Genomic DNA, 18445 nt, shown 5'->3' on the forward strand with positions numbered 1-18445 from the left:
CCAGGTTGGCTCGAGGAGGGACCTCCCTCCGGGTCAGATTTCCAGAGGAGTGCGACCCCCTGAACCCTTCACGCACGTCCTGTTTGCGCTCAGCCTGCGCACACGGGCTGATCTGCACACCCCGCAGCTGCGCACATCCAGCGGCTTAAGCCCATCCGCATGGCTCACAGATCCGAGCCGTCCCCCCTTTCCCCTTCCCCCCCCACCTCAGCATCCTTTTCCAGCAGCAGGAGAAAAAAAGCGGAGACGCTCAACAAGCAAAAGTTTTCCTCTGACTCTGGAAAAGAGGAGTCGACATGGAGGAAATGGAACTGCTAGTGTGACCCCACGGAGAGACTCCCGACCCCCGTGGAAGAATGATAACTTAGCCACCACTTTGGGAGGAGGCTTTTTTTTTCCTGTGTGCGTGTGAGTGTGTCAAGTAAACTGTGGGAAAGTTTGAAGCTGGGGGGAGCTGGCTATGGCGCGGCACAGCGAGGAGGACGCCGGGATGGCCAAAGCTCCGCCAGCCGCACGGCAAAGAAAGAAGAAACCCAAAGAGAACAAAACCAGGACTGTCCACGCAAACATCCTGCACGACTGCGCCAAAGGGGACGAAAACCCCAACCGACACTATGCAAACAACAAGATTAAGACGACCAAATACACCGTGCTGTCATTCCTGCCAAAGAACCTCTTCGAACAGTTCCACAGGTTCGCCAATGTTTACTTCGTCTTCATCGCTCTGCTCAACTTTGTTCCGGTTGTCAACGCGTTCCAGCCCGAGCTCGCTCTGGCTCCCGTGGTCTTCATCCTGTCCGTGACCGCCATCAAAGACCTGTGGGAAGACTACAGGAGACACAGGTCCGATAAAGAGATCAACCACATGGACTGTCTGGTCTACAGCAGGTAAGCTGGGCCTCGGCTCGATCCTGCAGCCAGCGGTGTCCAGCTGCTGCGCAGAACTTTGGGGGAATGTGTTTTTATAGCGTCTCTCTGCTAAGCCCCACTCACACACACATTCATTCATGGCGTCCACAGCTCCCTAACTTTGTACTTTCTGCTGTTTAAGAGGAGAAAATGCACATCATTGAACAAGAGCCTGCTGTAAATGTGCTACATTTAACCACACAGGCTCGTGCCAGGCTGCTGCCATTCAAAGGAAACCCAAATATGTAAATAAACACAGAAAAGAGTGTGAAGCACCAGCTCACAGACACCACAGCACAGGAACACAGTGACACAGTATACAGTAGTTTATTATCTTAATGTTCACACATGGTCCAATATTATAGGGATTTTTAACATTTAGCAGTAACATATACTGTGATTTATCACCCTTTTCAACTGTGTCAGTAACTGTTTTATCCTATAAGATAAAGTTTTCTCACTTCAGTTGTTTGTTTGTTTGTTTTACAAACTGGTCAAGAGTACCAACACTGTCAGCACAACCAGTTGGCAATTCCACACAGTCCGTTTCTGATAATACAACAATTAACTGCGATAACTGTTGAAAATCACATATTTGTTGCTGTTCACAGACAGAAACTCACATTTAACTATTACAGCTATTGATTCGCACTGTTGTGTTACAGCAGCAGGATAAAGGATAAAACTAGTGCAGTCTACAATAAACAACAAAGTAAAAATAAAAGTGCCGCAGGCTCCCAGTAAGCTCTTATACTGCGAGAAGGTGCAGAAGTGTAAGTGTGCAACAGTGATTTAAAAATCAAAACAAAGAAAAGTACAAATAAATTTGGTTAAAAAAGAGAAAAAGATTAGAGCAAATTGTATTAATACAGAATATTACAATACTAGAGTATTAGGATACAGTCAGCTGGCAGCCAGTGGAGTCGAGTCCCCTCGTGTTGTGCTCGTTGACAAAGACTCAGTCAGACTGATGGCAGCGTGCTGTCTGTATTGATAAGTTAGACACTTTACCCATCAGGCAAACCTTTGATGCAAAGTATCACATGAAATCCCCCCCCCCCACACACACACACGCACACACGCCCCTCCAGTATCCAGCCAGTAGGTAAGCACTGATTTACAGGTTTAAACAAAGCATTAAGAGATGCAGTGTTTCCTTTGCTGTTGTTTTATATAGCAGGCACAGCGCATGATAATGGATTTCAATATGATAATTTAGGATGTAAACAAGGCAGAATTTAGCACTGCTGCTAATTTACACCTGAGCGGGTCACACACAGGTGTTCCAGAAACACTTCAAAGCACACAGAAACAAAGACGTGGCTATGCAGACCTTTTTTCCTCTTTTAGAAATGGTAAGCTTTTTCAGTATGTGTTCTACTTTCTGACGGCACAGTTTATCAAACTGTCCAAAGCATTCCAGGTATGTGACGCTCGACTGCCCAAAAGCTCTCTGCTCCACATGTACGCGCTTTAATTTTGTTTAATGAAGTCACGGAGAGAGGACGAGCAGCCAGACTGTGAACAATTTTAATTACAAATAAAATATCTGCAGGTTTAATCGTGTGGAGATTCAGTTTAAGTAGTTAAGCATAAAGAGGAGTTTCTTAACCTGTTAGTCATCTTGACCATAACTGCTGATGATGTGACCAAACCGTCAACAGGTTACATTAGGTACACAAAAAGCTTTGTGCCCCCCTCACTAAAAAAAGCAAATTAAGTGCACACAGACCTCGGTTTCAGAGGAGTATGAAACTGTGTTAGCTCAGCCTCTTGCCTCTGTGTTGTTTCTGCTTATTATGAGCCAACCTGATGACCTGTTTCTGACCATTTTCCTGACTCTGTGTGTGTGTGTGTGTGTGTGTGTGTACGCAGACTGTATTTTGCTAATGAAAAGCAGCACTGTGGTCCATGCACAGAGCATAATTCACCGTCATCAAAAGGCTCAGTGTTTAGTGGCTCCACAGTTTTAGCTGAGTGCTGAACCTAAGTTGTTGTGTCAGGGCTGGACATGAGTGAACTTTTTTTCTGTGGTGGCAACATTGTGAAAAATGTTGCCTTTCTCAGCTAGAGCCTGACTGGTATGTCACTCAGCTGATACTGGGTTATCGCTGAGATTAGTATCCGCATATACGAGGTTATACGAGATGTTTTGCATAGACCGGATTTTTTTTCTTCTTCTTTGTTCATTTAAAGTGTTGTCAACAGCTCCATCGTTCACAACTACAGATCAGTCAGCGTGGAGGTGTATTCTGTGTAATGGCCACCAGGTGGCGAGTCTCCAGTTACAAAAAGACTTCCTGCGATAAATATATCTATGGCTCTCTTTCACCTCTGAAACTTACCTGATGAGTTTATGGGGTCATGAATATTTTTATTTTTCATTATTAGAGTCAGAAAGGAGGATTATCCACACGGTATCTCAGTAAGATCTTCCCCTCGCTCATCACCTCCAGTTCCCAAACATATGGCGACTGGGAAAACAGTCAGCTCGAGGCTTGTTAACGAGATTTAACGTCACAGCGGTCGTGTCCATCTTTTCTTTCCAGTCTATGTTTACAACGTACGTGTAGTACACGGTGTGGAGTCGTCACATTCAGAGTAGAAATGTAAAGAGTGCTGACCTGCATATCTCTAAAAACTTTTTACCTTTGGCACTATAGACTGTATGTGACAGATGGACCAAACAGACTTGACCTGAGTGTTTGCATGGTCATACACTAACAAATTGTGACTGACAAGGCCTTAGCCAATGAGCATCCCCTAAAAAATCAGCTATGAGCATAATTTATAAAATAACCTTCATCATTTTGTGGCAGCTGAACCCATAAACTCAGCAAAGTGCCTTATGAGGTCACAGAGAAGGCTCACATCCAGCATAGGCTACGTCCATCTTTTACTGAGTCTGTGGTTATGCGTAAAACCACCCATTACACACATAAAAACCCTAACCCATCGAAAGTACTACAGATGAACTGCAAGAAGTCATGTACAATAATTTTATTTATATAGTGCCAAATCACAAACACAGTCACATCCAAGTGTTTTGTATTGCAAGGTAAAGACCCCACAGTAATATGAGAACACCCCAAAAATTAGATGACCCTATAAGCAAGCTCTTGGTGACAGTGGGAAGGACAAACTCCCTTTTAACAGGACGAAACTTCTGGCAAAACCAGACACAGGCAAGGGCAGCCATCTCCTGTGACCAGCTGGGGTGATTATAATAGCAGATGATTAAACTCAGAGTAAAGAAGAAACACTTGGTGCATCATGGGAAGCCCCCAGCAGTGCAGGCCTATGGCAGCGTGACTAAGAAAGGATTCAGGGTCACCTGATCCAGCCTTAAATGTATGTTATATCGAGGAAAAAACCAACAACATAATTTACATGTTCTTGTTCACTTTTGTTTTTGGTCCCGAATCCTTCAGGTGTGTGATCTGTACAAGCAAAACTGGAGCTTAATGAATGGAAACAAAAAGAAACGGAAGTGTTTGGCTCACATGACGATCAGTCATGAAGCTTTTTTTGTTTTGTTTTTTTTATGGGCTGTGGTGGCGTAAAGTTTGGGACTGGCTGTGTTATACAATCCCTGAAGATCGGTGCAAATAAATGTAGTTCTGTGGAATGTAAATAGTTTGCACCTAATCTGCTGCACAGGGTGCCAACAGCTGGAAACCATCTGCACTCCGAGTCTCTGAACCAGTTCGACCTCAGTTCTTTAAGGCTGGCATATTCGGCCATAACTGAGTAATGAATAAGCGATCGCTGAAGTGTGGAGATTAATTGAACATTTTAAGCAGCGCCGCAGGACACACCTGTGACTGTCGGCGTACTTTTTATCAGGCGGTGCGCTTCGCGGAAAGCTTTGGGTATGTGTGAATCTGTTAACAGTGTGGATTACAGGAACTGGTTCCCCACAGTAACAAATACAGTCATTCTTTGTTTTTGGCACGGGTGGGGGAACGGCTTCACAACCAGCAAATCCTTTTAGTTCTTATCATTTGTTCCACTCTCCAGGTCAAAGATGGATTCCTTTATAGGAGCACACACGAGTCAGAGTAATTCTGGATTAGAATCAGCTTCAGGTTGATTAGTTGCAGCTTGTCATAGTCTATTTTTTCCCTTTATTAACGGACTGATGCCAATGTCACTGCTTCTAATATCCAAAGTATGCACTCGAGTATTCGTTTCCAGAGTGTGAGACATCTCTTATTTCCTCCTCCTTCATCTTCCTGCTTCTTTTCACTCAATAATAAATTTATTTTCATGTGGTCTTGCAAATATTTATCGTCCTCGTTGTGTTTTCGTTCACTCCAAGATTTATTTGTCAGACGAGGAATGCAGACTAGAGCTAAAAGTTATTTTGTTTTCTGCTGGCACTGAATGTATTTGACTGTCAAAGTTCACGGAAAGGAATGTTTTCATATTAATGTAGGGAGGGTCGTAATGAATTAGTAACTCCTAGGCTCTGCACTATGGAGTTCAACGTATCCACAATACATTTTCTTTACCTGGTTTCGCTTATCCTAAAATCATCAATCAGGCTCAGAGGTCATAAGAAGGTGGTTATCAGCTCGATAAATCAAACCACGATTTATCACTATAGCTACAAGCATGTTCGCACGAAAGAGGTGCATCTTGTGACCAATCAGAGACACGGACAGGACCTCTTTCATTACGACACAGGAAGCTCTCCCTATGACAACAAATGTTATGTTCAGCTAAATTAGTGCACTTTATGTAAGTGTTTTTCAGACATTTTCAGTCTTACCCTTTCTGCCCGGCAGGGTTAGTCAGCTGACTTGCAAATTTTATATAAGGTCAACAAACACAAGGCCTAAGTTTCCTGTTTTTGAAATACGTTTCTATTTTAAGGCTTCTAACCAAAAAATTTTGTTCGGATCGCTTGGAGCCAGAAGGGAAAAAAGCAAGGAAGGAAGCCGATCCTCGCAACCTGTGTTTTATCAGTAATGTTTATCAAAGACAGATTAATCAAACTCATTATATTTCATGGGTTATATACAACCCGGTTTGATGCCAAACAAGTAAAACCACTGCATAAAAATTCTTATATATTTAAAAAAAAAGACTTTTTCATTTCTTTAAATGGAAAGAAGTACTCTCTGAAGATGTTCATCTGAGCCGGGGGTCTCAAACCTGCCTCTTCCATCTTCAGTGGCTCCTGGTGACTTGAAACTATGTGACAGATATAGATATAGGCAGATCTTACGATGAGGCCCCTTAAAAGGGTAAACGTAACGCTGCATCCCGTCATGCTACTCTGTTGTTCAGGCTCCGGGACTGTTTATATGTCGGTAATAAGCTTTACTGACGTGAAAAGTTTCAGAGTAATTCATTATTTATAATAGTGGCATCATGTACTTGCTTTGACTGACATATTGAGGAAGAAGTGAAGCTGAATGTGCTTGACCGCGAGGAATGTCGCAGTCACTTTCACCAGTTTTAGCATCAGCAAACAGGCCGTCCTGTTTCTGCGTGGAACGTGTTTGCTGTCCAGATTTATGGAGGTCGGGCTGAAGTTTCCATTTTTAGATTGTTGAACTGTCGAAAACAATAGCTCCGCATCTTTCACGGTTCGCCCTCTTATTGTTCCGTCAGAGCAGAGAGACGCTATGTGGAGAAGTACTGGAAGGAGGTGTGGGTGGGAGACTTCATCAGGCTGCGATGCAACGAGATCCTCCCCGCCGACGTGCTGCTGCTGAGCTCCAGCGACCCCGACCGCCTGTGCCACATCGAGACCGCCACCCTGGATGGAGAGACCAACCTGAAGCAGAGGCAGGTGGTCCGCAGCTTCTACGACCTGGTGAGATGGATGCTCCTCACTTCCTCTCTGCTGTGTTTTCTCTTTTTTTGTCAGAAGAAAAAGCTTTTAACAGGTTGAAACTTTGAGTTCTCTCCAACTTTTAGTTGTCAGGAGTCTCTTTATGGCAGGCGGGGGAGTTAACGTTGTAAAAAGTCCCCTCGAAATAAGATATAATTAAAATCCATGGCTGTTTGTTTTTTATTTTAATTCTAATTAATACTTTGAGAAAGTCTTTCTCTTTGCAAATTGAACTTCATGTCTTGTTCTCTATAAAATCTTAATGAGGCCTGGACTTTGTCACTGGTCATACTAGATTTCGTCTAGAGCTACATTTCTTGCACTCATGTACAAATCTGCACTCGTGTATTTGAAAGCTGTCACACACGAGCGCCCTGCCCACCAGCAATAGTTGTGAAATGAAGCAGTATAGACATATTCAGCAATATCAGCCATTTTTAACGTAGTATTTCACATGTGTAACAGTCAAAGCCATCAAGCCTACTTTGGCCCACAGGTGCGCAACAGCTGCGAGCTGAGAAACGTGCTAGGAGAGAATGCAGGGAGGTTAATGCTGATCTTTTTGCTGAGGTGGGAGAGGTTAAACGAGGCTTCTTCAAACCCGGCAAGAGGTGCACGACCAGCCGGAGCGCAACAGGCCAGCAGTTGTGATGCTGCTGTTTTTGGTGCGCATGGGAAGCAAAAACCAGGCGCTAATCGCCCGGAGCCTGATTTACAACTAGGAGGACTTGATTTTGGGAAAGTTCCTCAGGTCCAAAAGCAACTGTTTAACAACAAGACAAGCTGATCATTTATTAAATAACTTGTGTGGGTGGTTTCTGAGTTGAAAGTCTTTGAGTTTTTTTTATGGTGGTTAGAGGAAGGGTAAGTCAGCTCAAACAGTGCAGCCTAATCAATCTAGTTAATATGCAAACTGCCCTATTAAAGACTAATACGTTCCATTAGCTGCAACTTTAGTCAACTAACAGAGGAAATAATAGAATGAGTGCAGGTGGGAGTCTCACTTCCTGCACTTTATCCTATCTCGGATGGACTGTTTGGGCATTAGTGTTTTGTAATGCTGTGTAACTGTACTTCCTGGGGAAAGGATAAATATTCCACCTGTCACCTGAAGCTGCATTCTTTACCTGAGTATTGTTTGCTTTCTGTTTGCAGGACTGCGAGTTTGACCCTCTAAAGTACAACAGCATCATCGAATGTGAAAAGCCCAACAACGACCTGAACAGATTCAGAGGCTACATGTGAGTCCCGCCCTTTCTACACAACTGCCGTGAGGCTGCAGCCGCCACACAGCAGCTTCTAATGCTCGAGTGTATTAGTGATATCAAAGTCTTGTTTTCGTTTCCCTGTAAATGAATGCAGTGTTGTTTGGAGTATCGCCTGCTGCTGGCTTCTGACTGGAAATAATGCGAAACTGTGGTTTGTTGAGAAGCCAGCGGTTTCCAACTCGTAATTATGACTCAAACGGTTTTTCCGAGTCGAGATTAAAATTTGCTTTCCCAGGAAAAAGGGCGCAGGGTTTGAACAGTTGAAGGTGTATGTGCTGTGTCGTGACCAGGAGAACCTGCAGATAATGAGCCCTGTGTGTGTTTTCACTCTGTCTTTTGTCTGTTGCGGAAATAGTGAGGAGTGTTTTCTCTGGATGTGCACGATGTACAACAAAGAAATAAGAAAGGAAGGACTAAGAAACATTTCCAGAGAATAAAACCTGAAACAACAAAACCCACTCTGGAATCTCACTGAAGAGAAAGTGAATTAAAAACATTCAACATGAAATAAAAAATAAATAAAAATTGCAGAACTATAATAACTCTGGTCCATCTCCACTTTCCCTTAACTTGCTACCAGGAAAGGAAAGCACATCACTGTGTGAGATGACAGATTTTCACATTTTAAAACCCTCTGTGTGTCATCTCCACAGTATATTTGTCTCTAGGTCACCCAGTGTAAGGTTTGTGCCACCGCTGTTCTAAATTAACAGTATTGACAAATACAACATGAATAATTCTATCAATGAATTTAAAAATATATTATTTTACAAAATAACAATGATTAAGATGCCAAATTGCAGTCATTAGGAAAAAGATTTGTTAATTTCCCTCATAAATAATATAATTGTTGTGACAGGTGGTCTAAATACTTAGCTAACAGGCTAATGTTTCAGGACATAGAGAACCTGAAAGTCACGATGCCGATTAACTTTTTACAAACTAAATGTTTACAAAATGAGCAAGAAGTGAGCAAAGAAAAACTAAAAGTTAAGTAGAGTCAAGAAACTAAACTAAAGCTGAAGTAACACACTGAGGAAAAAATGCAAAACACAAGCTAGGATGGGTGAACCAGACGAGTGGACAAAGAGTAGACAGAACAGGAAACGGGAAGTAATCAACGCAGGTGAAGACGGACGAACGGGAAGTAAAGCCCAAAACAAAGACACAAGTGACAGCCCGAGTGTTAGAGTAAAACAGACACATCCTAAACACGGAGACGAGATGACGCACGGCAAACATGAGCGAGGAAAAGGCACGAACTCACAAAAATAAACTTCATCGCCAGGATTTGATTTCACAAGTGCAAAAACTCAGAACGATAACAAGTAAGACAAATTGGGCAAACACAAAGCTTCAAATCCTGGAACAACCTAAAAACGAAAGGCACAGATCATTCGTATTCATGCACCAAACTCTCAGATCGTGACGGAGTCGGATGAAAGATGCTGCAGAGTTGCATTTGCAGCATCTCTCTGGGACTTTTGGAGCTTTGCTCATATAAGAGACAGAAAGTCAGAATATGTGAGTTTCTGCTGCTTTGATTTTGACGCACGTTTTCCAAGGCGAAGCTCGAGACACCTTTCGACGTTCCTCAGAATGAGTCAGGACCGTTCGCGTCTGCAGTCCTGCAGTAGCGCTTGGATATTTGATGCGCGCAGCTGTGTTCATGCTGCCTGTAGCTATTGGTTACATAATACTTCCTGTGTGGGTCAGACTTGGTCACTTTTCTGTTAATTGCATTATGTTGGACAAAATGGTTTATATTGAACATCTCACACAGCCATTTGAGGTCATAACGCATATCTATTCCCACTCTTTTTACCCGCAGTGATAAATGCCGCGGGGATCAGGTTTCCGCCGTCTAATTGAAGTACACTTTATGGGACCTCCTAACTGGATTTGTTTCAAATATATGGCACCCCTCGCCCGAGAAGCCTTCTGGATGTGTCTGCTCAGGCTATTTTTGGATCTTTTGTAATATCATAGTGGAAACACTCGTTAAAGGCATCAAATACGTCTTTCCAATAATTTTCCGACTTTCCTGGGGATGAGTAGAAGAATGGGTGCCAATTTATATGGTCCAGCACTTAACCTCAGGTAGTGTTGCCTTTACCTGCAGACTCTGACTTTTTCTTTATTTATAGTACTGCAGTAAATTGGCACTGTAGTTTTAGCAGAAATGGAACTACTCTTCACAGCAATGCAGACCTCAGCTACTGCTGATAGCAATATGTGGTGTGAATACATGGGTACTTCCTCAGTGAAACACCATGTAGTAATAACAACATTATTTTTATTTTATCATTTTTATAGCGGCTCTGAGTTTATAAAGAGCTTTAACAGACAGGCTAATGAAGTTAAACAGAGAGCCAAGCAAAATGGTTATAATGTGATGGTTAAAAATACACACCAGGCAAAAACTTGCCTGAAAGATGATAGGATACATGGGTGATTAAAAGTTGGAGGCAGTTGCTGAGTTTTGTTGTTCTAAAGCTGAGGGCTCCTCATGGCAAAAGCATAGCCACCTTTAAATTTAAGTATACCAGGTGTAGGGCTGTTCCATATACCGATATATATCGGACGACGATATAAAAACTACTATCGTTTTATTTTATGCTATAGTTTGTCTCGTGGTGTCGCAAAATAAACCGTTTACGGCAATATTTTTTTCATCGTTTTAATGGTCACTGTAGTGGCTATATTAATTTCTTAAAGTTCTCTCTTTCTCTTATATTTTATATAACCACACTAAGGACGGACAAGCGCCTGTTTTTATGCTTGTGGTTAGCAACAACGACGGTAACAGCATCGCGTGTCCGCTTGTTCGTGTTCCACATAAACCTTTCACAATAAAGCTCAAGATCCTGTTCAGACTTTTCAAAATAAACGAAATCACGTGAAAGAGCAGATTATTTACGGATGAGAAGTAAAAAAAGAGCCGCCAGGTGCTAAAAAATATACCTTGGACTCAAACGTTAGAACAGGCTTTTCCCCGCAGCACGCCGTGTAATAAATACTCACAAAGAAAACGACGGCTGTTACAACTTATGTCTAAAAATGTATCGTTTCATGCGTCGGTTAAAACACTCGACTCCAGCTACATGACGCGCAGCTGGAAAAACTTTCCGCAAGTCGAGCTGCCCGAGATTCACAGAATTGACAGAAAATGTTCCATTTTTGTGATTTATATCGTTATCGGACGATAGATGTCTTATATTTGGATATGAGATTTTGGTCATATCGCACAGCCCTAGCCAGGTGGACGCTGAGGATCTGAGGCTACGAACTGATTCCTATGAGCTCGTGTAGCTCAGGCCCAGACCCAGATGTGTTGTATTGGTTTTTGAGAATCTGAGATTCTGTTTTGGAGAAAGTTAGACTGGTCAGCTTCTCTAAAGCTTGAAAGTTTAAATATTAAGATGTCATTTTGACACAAAAGCTTAAATTTTTAATTTAAACTGCCTCATTTAAAACTTTGGAAATGTAGTTTTAATTGTTTCTAGCTTCTCCTTTTGTTTCAGTGAAACATGTCTTGTTTTTCTAGCTTCTTCTAATGCTGTCAGCGTGTGCAATTTTTCAAATTTTGATGGATCGGCTCTGAGATCTTCTCAGCTACAAGTTATAATAGCAAAGGTACATAAATAGCAAAGATATGGCCACTACGGCGCAGGTTCTTTGAGGATTTAGAGAACAACAAATCATGCAGTCTTTCTCCCCAGACGCTGACTGCTACTTCTCTGGATTTTGGCTCTATGAGTTATAAAGTGTTGTTGGAGTTCGTGGCTCTTTATTCTAATTAGATTCAGTGAGTATTTTGGAGTAACTCCATCTTTTACAAAAGTTGCTCCTTTTAGAGCAGGAGTCGAGTCCCGCTTTAGTTGATCGGCAGCATAAAGCCCAATCTGTTCCTAAATGAGCCGTCCCAATAAAACAAATGCATTATATCTGACCTGTCTTTAATATCAGTGCAGTCTCAACAGCATGTCTTATCACATGCGGTTACAGAAGGTATAAGCAGTTGTGTTATTTGATTCTTTATGACTTAAACAGTTTGTCAAGATCTGGAAATACTTGATATTTTCAGGCATGTGAGGAACACTGAAGTTGTTAAAGATCTTCAGTCATCTCAAAGATCTCAGTCAGTTTCCCTACTTTGTGCTGGACTGGATCCTTTGTTGTGCCAGTTGTGCCCTGCTGCTTTATACATATATTTAACACTTAATGTGTTACTTAACTGAAGCATAAATCATGCTGAGGATGCTGGTTGTGTAAGACGCCAAATCTGGGAGTCCCAGCCCTTCTTTTGGTTTGGATTGTTTAAACCATTTCAGTCTTCCGCTGGATCAGTTTTCCTAAAATATGACTGCGGGGATCATGGGAAATAGGCTGAGTAACCGTGGTTAATCTCACTAGTTCTCAGGAACATGTTAAAACTGTTATAGTTGTTGTAGTGTACACCTTTGCGAAAGAAAACTGAAATGATATTTTGCACATTTAAAATTAAAGTAAATTAAAACGTGCAGGAAACGTCTTTTAGTTTTCATCTTTCTTTTTTTTTTTTTAGGCCAGACTTATCAGCAGTGCCAGCCTGAGGAGGCTTTGGTGCTGTGAGCTGATTGATCATATAAAACCTGTCCTGAGCTTCCCCTGAAAAATGTCCTCCAGTACAAGAAACGCAAGCTAACAGAGTTCAGATGTTTTGTCTTTACACCCCTGCTTTTACCACCATCATGCCTCTCCAGGTGTTGTCAGTGTGGTCTGACAGCTGGATTCATGCCAGCTGTTCTTCCAGCGTGTCCCCTCAGTGAGACGTGTTGTGTGTGAGAGACAGAAGATGAGACGCGTCCTCGGCAGCAGTCGGGCTGACCTGCGCACATGTGATTATGACTTGTGTTCGTCTCTCAGAAGGAGACCAGATGCTGCGGGTATTCAGTTGCCAGGCTACAGTGCAGCGTTAGGCCTCATCTCACCAGAGTTTTATTATATTACAGCCACTGACACGAGTCTAATTTCAGACTTAGAGCACTCTCTGCGTATCACGTGCTGTTATCGGCTTCTCGCACTGTCTGAGCTGCTAGTGACGGCTCTGTTATCAATCTATGACGTGTCAGTCATAGGCCAAGCGCTGGACTTTCCTGTTGGTAAACACGCCGATAGTTGTGACTCTTAAAACCGGCAACAACAGAGATGATTAAATGCGGCTCTCCAGCTAAAGCTTGCTGGGCTGTTAAACTAACGTGCTTGTAATCCTTGATTTAGTAATAGGATTAATGCTGACATTAAAAGCTCAGCACCTCCCTCATAATATCACTTTGAGTTACAAAGTGAAGGGGGGGGCTGCTTGGTAACTGCTCCAGTATCAGAGGGAATTTGTGCTGACTCCTCCGGAGAGGTGCGGGGAAAGGAGTGATTGATTGACCGAGGTGCTCAGCGGTAAAAATCGATGTTGTGTTTGGACCGGTAATTTTGTTTCTCTCAGTATTTCTCACTTGAGTGTAACTGTGATCCTTTGGCTGTCATTCTCACGCCTCCTCTCACCTGACAGAATCCATCGAAGCGGCAGGAGAGACGCGCTTTACAAAGAGAACCTGCTGCTGCGAGGCTGCACCATCCGCAACACGGAGGAGGCCGTGGGAATTGTCATCTATGCAGGTCGGCCCCCGAAATGACACCTCGGCTGCCACGCAGCTGATCCCACCTCTGACTAACCCGCCGTGTAACTCCGCAGGTCACGAGACCAAAGCCATGCTGAACAACAACGGTCCACGTTACAAGCGCAGTAAACTGGAGAGGCAGATGAATGTAGACGTGTTCTGGTGCGTCATCATCCTGCTGGTCATGTGCCTGTTTGCTGCTGTTGGTATGTAAACAGCTGTTTGGAAGTTTAAGGCGACCTATTGTGTTCATTTCCAGCTGCTTGGTATCTCCTCAGGAGTGGTGCAGCTTTGTATCATCCACACCTCAAAATTCTCCTTATTTGTGTATATAAATAAATATTAAAATAAGATGAGCATTGATCACAGAAACGTCAGAAAATAAATCTAAATATTAACAAGGAATAACAAAACTCTTACACAGAGCTTCCTCTGCTTCTCTCTCCTGTCCTTCCACTGTTTGCATGAGCTGACCTTGTGCTGTTGCTGTTGCAGGTCACGGGCTGTGGATGTTTCAGTATGGAGATAACAGACCCGTGTTTGACGTTCTTAGCCCAGAGGGGACCAACTTATCGCCCATCATGTCAGCCATTTATCTCTTCCTCACCATGATCATCGTCTTTCAGGTACTAAAAAGAAAGCAGCTTAAAGAAGCAAAGGCACAGATAAAGATATAAAGGCAATATCACGGACTGTGAAATGTTTTATTCTGCTGTACATCGTGGCAGTATTTCAGCCTCCCTCTGCGTGTGACCTCTAGATCTTTTTCTCTTTTTGTTTGGAAAAGCAAAGATGAAAAATGTGTTGCTTCGAGCAGCAAGACAGTCTCTTTAATCTGAGCTCAAAAGGAGGAGAAAGTGAGACCTAACAGTTATTGATCTGGTTGTGTTTTTTTTAGGCAAAAAGTTTCAGGGAAAATGTCGGCGTGTCCCGTGTCACAGCAGCAGCAGACGAGCCGCCCCGGTGTCGGCCTTTCAAAATAAACGAGAAATCGCAGAGGGCAGTTCTTTGGTCTCGCTGTGCAAATAGTAACAGTAATGCCAGAAAAATGATACACTCTGAAATAAACACATGACTGTTGAGCAGCACGAGGACTGTGTGCAGACGTCGCTGCCTTCCCCAAAGCTATGACTCATTTCTCCGGAACTACTTTCCATAAGCGTTGCCTGGAAATGTTCCACTCTGGATTACACCAACATTTTTTAAACAATCCAGCATATGCCCAGTGTACTTAAAAAATCACTTGTTTAGCATTTTGGAACTAAGAAGCAATAATTCTTTTAATTATGATGTTTTGGTTTGGGTTTTTTTTTTGTTTTTTTGTCAGATATAGCCCCACAGAAATCCCAGATGAACTCTTTCCTCTTACTTCAGGCATCTATCTGTTCCTATTCATCCATTTTTAACTTGTTAACTGTTTTAGATATATCTAGGCACCATGTGTAGCCAGTGTAAGCATTGTAATATGTGCAATATGTAATGAGTTGCAAGAGGAAAGTTATAGAATGATACAAAAATGAGCCACCAAATGACGAAATATAGCACTTATATTTTATTAGATGTTGGTGATGATGATCTTACTGGTTATGGTCATGGAGGGAGTTGTCCTATTGGTTGACTTCCACATTAAGAAGGTGTGACTGGGCCTTCCTGTCCTCTCGTTTCCGTGCTTTTTATTACCGTAGTTACTACTGACCATGTAGTCATAGCACTGCTGAACCCAAACCCTTTCATTCGCTGCTAAATCGTCCCGGTTACGACTGCTTGAGAACCTCTGTGACTTCTCAGTGGACACAGCGAGCCAATGAGAAGAAAGCTCGCCTTCTGTCTGTACTTCACTCATTCCAGTAACCTGTGAACTGGGATGGATTGTGAGACAGATGAGCTATGACGTGTTTGGCGTTCTGGTTTTATCCCGAACTTGTGAACTGAGCTGTGTGAGGTCACAGACACTAAAAAATAAATATCTGTAAAATATTCGGTTAATGCGACATCTGCTGCCACCCTCATGCTTCCTCCCCAGCCTCTGGCCTCAGGCTTTCCATGTGTGATCATTTAAAATTTGCTTTAAATTAGTATTACCGGTACTAATTAATGTACTTAATATTTGACTGTTCAAGATTTTCTTTTTGGGTTTTCCAATAATTGAATCTCTTTTTTACAAGATTTATTTAATTATTTATATGAATTGATTTTTTTTTTTAGCTGCAGTTTACTTTTTTCTGTCTCTACTGTTCATCCATTTAACTTCATAACTGACTTTTCTTGTTGCATTTAGCTACGTATTGCACCAGCACATCCCTGCAATTTCGGTGTATCCTTTCTTTTCATATTTTCAACCCTTTAACCATTTGAGGTTTATTTGAGTCGATCTATTTGATCTCTTTTACCCGTTTTATTTTTAAGCTTCGCTTTTAACTTTCATTGTTTTTTTTGGGTTGGTTTTTTTTTTGGGGGGGGGGGCCCTCATTAACGCATTTAAACTTTTTTACATCTTTAGCTATTTGTTCTTCTGCATCTTCACTCTTTATTTGATTTGATTTCACGTTCAGACGTTCACACCATCTTTCCATCAGTTTCCAGGATGACAGCCTGCTCTGCCTCTCTCCTCTCCTAGGTCCTGATACCCATCTCCCTTTTTGTGTCAATTGAAATTGTCAAGATCTGCCAAGTGTACTTCATCCATCAAGATATGGATCTGTACGACGAGGAGACAGACTCCCACCTGCAGTGCAGAGCACTTAATATCACAGAGGATCTGGGCCAGATGCAGTATATCTTCTCTGACAAGACAGGCACGCTGACGGAAAATAAGATGGTGTTCCGGCGCTGCACTGTGGCAGGGGTGGAGTATTCCCATGATGCCAACGGTGAGACGACCAGCCAACCCTCTCACACGCTCCCTTAAAGAAACAGTAAGCGGTCATCATCTTCTAAGTCACCACTAACGGTGTGTGTTTGTTTTTCAGCTCGAAGACTTGCCATGTACCAGGAAATGGACTCGGAGGAGGAAGAGTGCATGTCTCACGGTGGCACCCTCCCCAGGCGGGACAGCGTGACCAGTCACCAGAGCGCCCGCGTGGTGCTCCGGTCCCAGAGTACCAAGTCCCACCGCAGGACAGGCAGCAGGGCCGAGGCCAAGAGAGCCAGCATCCTGTCCAAGCACACGGCCTTCAGCAGCCCCATGGTGGGTCCTCATTACTGCTCTACAATCCTCATCCTGCCTCCTTTACCCTAACAAACCTCCATCTGTTCTGCAGGAGAAAGACATCACCCCCGACCCCAAGCTCCTGGACAAAGTCAATGACTGCAGCAGTCAGATGGACTTCATGCGCTTCCACAGCCAGCGTATGTCCCAGCTGCCCTCTGACCTCTCAGACATCATCGATTTTTTCATCGCTCTCACAATCTGCAACACGGTGGTCGTGTCCTCCCCCAACCAGCCAAGACACAAGGTAACACTCACCTGTTCAGGTCAGAAACATCAGTTTGGTCAAACCTCTGTCAGGTCAGAGAGGGATTGTTTGTGGACTGGGCCGCACAATGATGTTACCTCAACTTCATTCCACACTTCCTGATTTCTTCTCTTTTGACTTTCGTGTGTGTGTGTGTGTGTGTGTGTGTGTAAGAGAGAGAGACTTGCAGGTGAAGCAAGCCTCCCCTTTAATTCCTCTAATAGGTGCATGTGTGCAGCTGGTAAAGACACTAAGCTCATAATAAAGTGTTGACAGCGTGTCAGTGCCTGACTTGCTGCAGTCATCAGAAAGCATCTTAGCTTTTATCGGGGCAAGTGTCGACTCTGGGAAATTATTTATATAAAATCTGTTTTGGTTTTTTTGGACTATGAAGCCTAAAAAAGACAGAAGAGTTACAGGCCCTTGGTGTGCAAAGGTGTCGGTTCAGATTTCATAAGTACAGGAGGTAGATGAGATAGAAAAGTCTAAAGCCTAAATATATTTACTGTTAAGAACAATTTTTTTTTTCTCTTAAGCGACTCTGAGCGTCAGTATCTCAGGATCTATCATAGTGTGAGAAAACTGCACCGATTTAACGTCTGTGACATTGAAGAGCATTGGTACCCTGCATGCTTATTTTTTTCTGAGAATTCACTGGGGAAAACCTAAAGTGCATTGTGGGTAAATGTTTAGGGCTCATGGTGGGATAGTTGCCATTATTCCATCTTCATCGAAATAAGTTTTTGTAGAACAAGTCAGGTTCTTGGCAGGGGCAACAGGAAAGGTTTTATAGGCATGAATTAAAAATGAAGCATTAGATTGTATATGTTCAAAATGGCAGGATATTATAAGAGTCCAAATCCATGATTCGGTTCATTGCTTAAGCAGCTCCCTATGACTTATTAGAATAAACACCAGAGCGCATGACAGTATCATGTGTCACCACATGCACATTACTGGGCTGTTGTTCAGCCTCTTTTTGCACGCCTGCTGTTTACACCAGCACGACATGTGCACAGCTAACCATCACACCACAGACTCGTCTCTGCAAAGTGACGTGAAGTCTCCTCTGTCAGTGATGTAAGGAGGGTAATCTGCAGTGGCAGCAGATCGGCGTTTGGAGTTTTTCCATATCTGGGATTGTGATTTACAAAGTATTAGGGCTGTTCGATATAACGATATATACTGGATGACGATATAAAAACGTCTATCGTTTCATTTTATGCTATCGTTTGTTTCGTGGTGTCGCAAAATAAGCTGTTTATGGCAATATTTTTTCATGGTTTTGATGGTCACTGTAGTGGCTATATT

The 18445-nt window shown here is 42.8% G+C and overlaps 1 protein-coding gene across 1 annotated transcript in view; it reads left to right on the forward strand.

Annotated features, from left to right (window-relative positions):
- The first annotated feature begins 221 nt into the window (after positions 1-221).
- Positions 222-18445, forward strand: part of atp10a (ATPase phospholipid transporting 10A) — a 44966-nt gene continuing 26742 nt past the window's right edge. Inside the window, exons 1-9 of the mRNA XM_005727147.1 lie at positions 222-888; positions 6532-6736; positions 7910-7995; positions 13571-13677; positions 13754-13885; positions 14175-14305; positions 16297-16549; positions 16649-16866; positions 16940-17134. Of these exons, the coding sequence (XP_005727204.1) occupies positions 461-888; positions 6532-6736; positions 7910-7995; positions 13571-13677; positions 13754-13885; positions 14175-14305; positions 16297-16549; positions 16649-16866; positions 16940-17134 (1755 nt within the window). The 5' untranslated portion in view covers positions 222-460. The remainder of the gene's footprint in view (positions 889-6531; positions 6737-7909; positions 7996-13570; positions 13678-13753; positions 13886-14174; positions 14306-16296; positions 16550-16648; positions 16867-16939; positions 17135-18445) is intronic.

Source organism: Pundamilia nyererei, unplaced genomic scaffold, assembly GCF_000239375.1.
Source record: "Pundamilia nyererei isolate P.nyererei 1_Seehausen unplaced genomic scaffold, PunNye1.0 scaffold00023, whole genome shotgun sequence".
Classification (NCBI taxonomy): domain Eukaryota; kingdom Metazoa; phylum Chordata; class Actinopteri; order Cichliformes; family Cichlidae; genus Pundamilia; species Pundamilia nyererei.